Genomic DNA, 6472 nt, shown 5'->3' with positions numbered 1-6472 from the left:
CAGAGGGGACAGAGCTTTTTCAGTAGCAAGTCCTAAGCTCTGGAACTCTCTTTCTCTCAACATTAGAGCAGCTACCCCTATTGAGAGCTTTAGATCACTTTTAAAAACACATCTTTTTGCACTGGCTTTTCAACATAAGCTGAGCTGTGACATTTTATTGTTGTTATTGCTTTAAGTATAGTTTTTATCTGTTGTCTGTTTTTTATTGTTTTTGGCGTATTCTGTTTTAGAAGGTTTTTTTTAGGATATTTATTATGCTTCTTATCTTATGCTGTGCTCTGTATCTGTACATCACTTTGGGGCAGTAGTGACTGTTTGAAAATGTGCTATACAAATAAACTTTGACCTTAGTTACTTGTAACTTCCGTCAGAACACGGCAAGCTAGGTGATACGTACTGTACCTGAAAGAAAGAAAGAAAGAAAGAAAGAAAGAAATACTCACTGCTTTTTTTTGGCACACAGCATCATTTTGTGATTAATTACATACTACTTTGCAACATAGTAATACAACAGAGACCTTATTTATTGATACATTTCAATATCAACCCAGCTTAACGCTAATTTAGGTGTTTACCATCCATTGTTTTGATTGAGAGACCCCTAGCGGCAGAAAATTACGTATTGTAAATTTAAGTTACGCTTATAGTTTGTATTTAGCTCGGCTGTACAGAAGCCATGAGTGCAATGAGCCAAAAAGAGCTGTTGTTGGACTCAAGTTGTCTTTTCCCTCACTTTATTTAAAAACTGCTGGAATGTTTGTCTCTATATTAGTGTCTAGCCGAGAGGAGTAGAATATTTATGCAGATTTTTGTGCCGTGCTTTAGAATAAATCCCCCAAACTAGCAGATGGCCCATTTTCCTCCTATGTATAGTGTTATTCTAAACCTTCTGAAAAGGCACCATCCTTCCCCAAAAGCCTGTCCTGGGGCAGAAGGGAGCAGTCGTTAGATTTATTCAGAAAATAAAGAAAAGGAAAATGACAGTAAACAATGCTTGCTTCAACTGTACACTGCAAACGCAGGTATAGATTTGGGAACATAGAGCACAGTACACACACATGCAAAACCACACACAACTTCTCTAGAACACACACACCTACCATAAACAATGAATTGCCTGTACAGTTGCTTTATCTGTATTTGAATTTTATTTTTCTCATGCTGTAAATTATTAATTTTCTATTCCCTCTCTGTCTTGTTTTGCTCTGATCTGTCAGTCTGTCTGTCACAGATGTACAGTTTTACACAGCAGATGGCAGGACCTCTCACAAAAAAAACAACAAACTGCAATCTGACTCATGCTCTTCACAAAAAACATGTTTGTTAAACAAAACAAAAGAACTGAGAGGGAGAAATTTGATCCCTCCTCAGAAAAAGGCTCATGCTGTGGTGTGTAGGAATACATTGGAATTTGTGTGACAGACTTCATTTTGGTTGTGTTGGGAATGTGATGCCACAGTGACAAGTGAGCGAAGGAAGATGCAATACTGAACTCAAAAGTAATATGACTGTCTTGCCACAATGCTTGTTTACCCCTATTTCACTATAGCACATTGCTATCTAGGATGGTGCGGTTGAATTTCTGTCAGAACACTTTGAAGTCTTTCATTCTTTTAGTTTTGTCGATGATTTTACGTTTTCCAATGCTGGCTGTTGCTAACACAAGGCCAAGTCATCAAAACTGTTGGACAGACTGCATGTTGCTCACCAAAGTAATTACATCAGATCACGTTCTGAAAAATGAAAATATGTCACCCTCATGATTCCAGTAGATCCAAAGTCTTATTATTTGGGGGTGGGGGATGTTTGCGCTCTGCCTAACAGAACCTACAACTACACCCCTTAAATGTTCCTAGAACCCTCTCTCCCAGCAAAAAATGCAACAGGGGATTGAGGAAACAACAGCATACTTAGTTTGGAGGCAGAGGGTCAGAGATCACGTGAAAGATTGACTGGCCACCGTTCAGTGTAGCATTGCCAGTGACATAGAACTGGAAGTCGGACCTCACCAACCATGAGAAGATACTGTTATTCTCTCCATTTCTCTGCCAGAAGACATGGATGGAGTCTAGTGGAGCTTTGACAATTACTAGAAACACATTTATGGCCCTTTCAGAGAGTTACTGTGTGTGTACCTGTGTTGAGCTGGGCTAGTGGCTTTAAGGGGCTATCCTGTGCGGGGGAGTGTCAGTACATAGTCATTGCCATATTTATTGCAGTCAACAGTACAGTAAATATGTTTTAAAATCTAAATACAGCTACGGTTAATGGTGGGCCAGTGTGTTGTGTTTGCTGACACTTAAAATTAACAAATCTTGTTAATGCACAATATCATTTTACCACGTATGCTTATCAGTTGCTATCACAACATGCGTATTAGACCTTGAAAACTTGCCTAGGTCATCACATTTAGGAATAGGGCCAGATAATTTGGCAAAGCCAAACTTTCAAATCCAGTCAGACACCTCTGCAAAAACAATGTATGCATTCAAAAGGAATTTGGTTGGAAAATCACCTGTATTAACATCATATGCTGACAAGGGTTGTTGTATGTGTAGTTTGGAAAAAAGTGTGAACTTCCTCCTGAAATGATTATAGGCTAATATGTGAGACCACTGACAACATACTGTGTCAGCATGTGATACCCTTGCGTTACACTTGTATTTGTTGAAGAGTAACTCTGACTGTTCTCTTAAACCAGTGAGTGGGTTATTTAAATGATCTAAGCCAGAACAAGGTGGAAGAACTGTACCAATGATTCATGGTAGAGAAACTTAATCTTAAATTTATCTCAAAAATATAATGCAGCTGAATATGTTGAATAATGAAATTTTGGATGACAGTCTCTTTGACTGATGACGGTGTCTCAGCTGTTATCATTCTCGCTTCGTGAGAGAGTCCGTCATGTAGAAACATCTTTGACTGAATTATATACTGCTTCCCGGCTTTTATTTTGCATCATCAGTTTTTTGGGGTTTTGAATTTGTAATTGTATTCATCAGTTGCCCACATTATATATACACTGTGCATGATAGTTAACTTGTGTAGAATGACAAAAAGTTTCAAATTTTTGCAATTATGTGCAGATGTGAAGAGCATTCATTGACAGGGTCATAATATGTACAGAGATCTTCACCAACAATAAATCACATGAGTCACTAGAACATTCACTGTCACTGGCCGTGATATAACAGTATTGTGCATACTGTGATTTGTATGCTTTGCTTTCAGTCTGCGGTCTTTCAGTTGAGACTCAGCATCTGTATTTCAATCTCTGTTTTTTCTCCATAGGTTACATTCAGACTTTTTTGAGACATGCTAGACCACTATTATAGAGAATCATTATCAGCAGGGATTTTATAAGGGCTGGCACTAATACTTATTTTCATTATTGGTTCAACACTTATTTTTTGATAAATCAGGTAATTGTTTTTGTTTTTAAAATGTCAAAAATCGTGACAATTTTAATACATTTTCATTAGTCCTGGGTGATTCCAAAGAAAAGAGAATATTTGCATACTTTTCTCTATAAAATTGTTTTGCTCAACATTCCATGAGTGACTCTCACTGAGTGAATATTTTATAGCTCCATTGTGCTCCAAGTGTTGGGGTTTTTCCAGAAGTTAAGACTGCACCGTATTCAGCTCTCCTCTCTGCCTCTCTGTATGTGTAATTTAAAAAATGTCAGAACATGTAATAACATGCATCATTCCTTCAGCTTCTGTCAAACTACTGTGCATGAGAGATTGATAAGTTGACAAACGCTCAGAGTTTGATTTATTGTCCCTGTCCAGATTTCCTTGCAGGGACAAAAATGTAAGGACACAGTTAGCATAAGTTAAGACATCACTTTTTTTTAAATCTAAAGGTCTGCACTTTTTTGAGAGAACTATAATGTCTGTGTTGGGGTTTCATCAGTAGTGCCAGGTTGCCAGATTTCCTACTGTTCATCCATCTTTAACCCACTGTTTGTAATATTAGGGGCCTCTGGCCTAGATCTGTCATTCATAGTCACATTTTTTACTCCCTTCTGCATCATTGACATTGGCAGTAGACTGAGCCAGTCCCAGCTGGCCCATTCTGAAATTGCTTACTGTAGAAACACATCCCCACAGTTAAACAGACTGCTACCCCCATGACAGCTGCCCAGTCCTCACATTCACCTAATATAACCCCACTGAGCTCATGGGTTTTAAAAACTGTAAAAAGAAATTGTAGATTGCCTAAAAGAACTGTGCAGTAGAGACTTTTCATCACAGAGCTCAGTACCATCTCAGCAGGGCATAAATTCACTTATGTGACTTCTGGTTTTGTTGTTTTCTACAATACTTAAAAGTGTCTCTAAAAACGATGGTCAGATTGGTTGAGGTTCAAGTTAATTTTATCCCAAACGATTCTCCTGTTTTTGTTTTCTTCTCTACCTCCTTTCTTTACTTTTTTGTCTTAATTTGGACCCTCATAATGCAACTGTACAGTACAATGCAGTGTTTTTACCTGAATAATTTTAAGTAATCAGCAATGTGGGCAAATGTATGTATGTCAAAACTGTACTCAATGAAATGTCAACAAGACAACTGAAGAAAAACAATGCTCCCTGAATTTACTGTACCCTTACTTAATAAGTTTCAACTCTCGAGAGATACATTGTACATGGAGTTAATTAGAAAAGTTAATTACAGAAATTTAAGGTTAAAGAGGCGGCCGGCCATTCAATTTTGGTTTGCTGGAATTGTTGACTGTGCTTTATTTTTATTTGATGTGCAGAGCCAAGACTTTACGACTGTCAACAGTTACTCTAATGTTGTCTTTGAGCCAGTAGTTTTTGCCTGGGCTTCATTATATTTTGTGGAATTGCTAAATGTCTGTGAGGATCGAATATTGGCACAAACCCCATGATGAAATATGGTCTCTGTGAATACTTGTTTCGTGACATAAGAACAATTGTCCTCTGACACAGGGGAGGATTGCCTTTTTGGATTGCGCTGTTTTCATAAGCACAGAGTGGTTTATTGTTTTCATCCCACGGCAATGTTCTGTAAGACAATGCTGTCCTAGAAAGGCTTTCACCATCTTTAAAAACTCAAACCACTCTGAAACCAATTGTTGCCTATGTGATGCCAACTAACTTTGTAAGCACCACTAGCCACCCTGTCAGGCAAATTTAATGAGCAATGTGACTTGTCACAGTGTTTGTTTTAATCAACCAAAAGCTTTTCAAAGTGAAACATTCCTCTAACCATTGATGTGCTTTTGCTCCCAACAGAGACCATGACGACCGCCACCTCCCCCATCCTGTTGAAATGGGACCCCAAGAGTCTTGAAATCCGCACCCTGACTGTGGAGAGGCTTCTGGAGCCTCTAGTCACACAGGTAGTTACCTCTCTGATACACATGTAAAAAAAGAGTAGCCAAAACATTCAGGTTTAAAAGATCACGGGAGTCTGGTGTCTCACTCAAATTGATGTTTTTTAATAAACTGACCAGAGCTGGGCGATGAGTATCACAACCTTTTTAGACCAAATACATCAATGTCAATACTGTGGCGATATTGTAGGGTTGACTATTGGTGCTTTCACAAAATATTTACACAATGATAGTTTTGATAACTAATTACCAAAAATGTGTATACAATGACTAAGTGGGTAAAGGCAAATAATATAACAGCTAGTAAGTCTGGTGAGTTCACAAAATGATGTCACTTTACTGTAATGCAGCCTTTGATACCAGGAAAAGATGTTACTAAAGTATTTCTATAGTAACCTATTCTTCTGTTTTAATAGATTTGTCATAAGTAAAGAAGTAATAATACTCAACGTCTTTTGAGTCATACGATTCCAAGTAAAATCACAAATCATATGTCTACTCTAAGTTGAGTTGCAACCCTTGTTGATATTGTCAAGTTGTGTTGAAAATGTAACATTTGTACATCTGACTCAGGTTTAGGTCATGTGACTCAAGTCCAGGCTGTCTTTCAGTTTGCTTTTCTTTTTTGGAGAAACTGACAAATGCTATCCATTACACCAGAAATGCAGGCTTTGGGGATAAAATCTCTTTAGTGTTATAACGTTTTACAGTGGGGCTCAAAAGTTTGGGCACCCCACATAAAAATTTGTATTAAAGTGCATAAAAAGCCAAGAAAAGATGACAAATTAGATTAGATGTTTGTATAGTATGTCACAAAAAGTTAGATTTTATTTCCATTAATTACACTTTCAAAATAACAGAAAACAAAAAAATGGCGTCTGCAAAAGTTTGGGCACCCTGCAGAGTTTATAGCATGCACCGCCCCCTTTGGAAAGCTGAGACCTGACAGTGTCATGGATTGTTCTCAATCATCATCTGGAAAGAACAGGTGACGTTAATCTTAAGGTTTTAAATGCCCGGACTCATCTGACCTTGCCCCAACAATCAGCACCATGGGATCTTCTAAGCAGCAAACTGAAAATAGTTGACGCTCACAAAGCTGGAGAAG

The 6472-nt window shown here is 37.9% G+C and overlaps 1 protein-coding gene across 1 annotated transcript in view; it reads left to right on the top strand.

Moving 5' to 3' along the window:
- Nucleotides 1-5263: 5263 nt before the first annotated feature.
- Nucleotides 5264-6472, top strand: part of ctnna2 (catenin (cadherin-associated protein), alpha 2) — a gene marked incomplete at its 5' end in the record, with an annotated part of 288570 nt that continues 287361 nt past the window's right edge. Inside the window, 1 exon segment of the mRNA XM_032531328.1 lies at nt 5264-5370. Within this exon segment, the coding sequence (XP_032387219.1) occupies nt 5269-5370 (102 nt within the window).

Source organism: Etheostoma spectabile, chromosome 2 (assembly GCF_008692095.1).
Source record: "Etheostoma spectabile isolate EspeVRDwgs_2016 chromosome 2, UIUC_Espe_1.0, whole genome shotgun sequence".
Classification (NCBI taxonomy): domain Eukaryota; kingdom Metazoa; phylum Chordata; class Actinopteri; order Perciformes; family Percidae; genus Etheostoma; species Etheostoma spectabile.
Note: the sequence above shows the minus strand (reverse complement) of the source record. Positions and strands in the feature narration are given on the sequence as shown.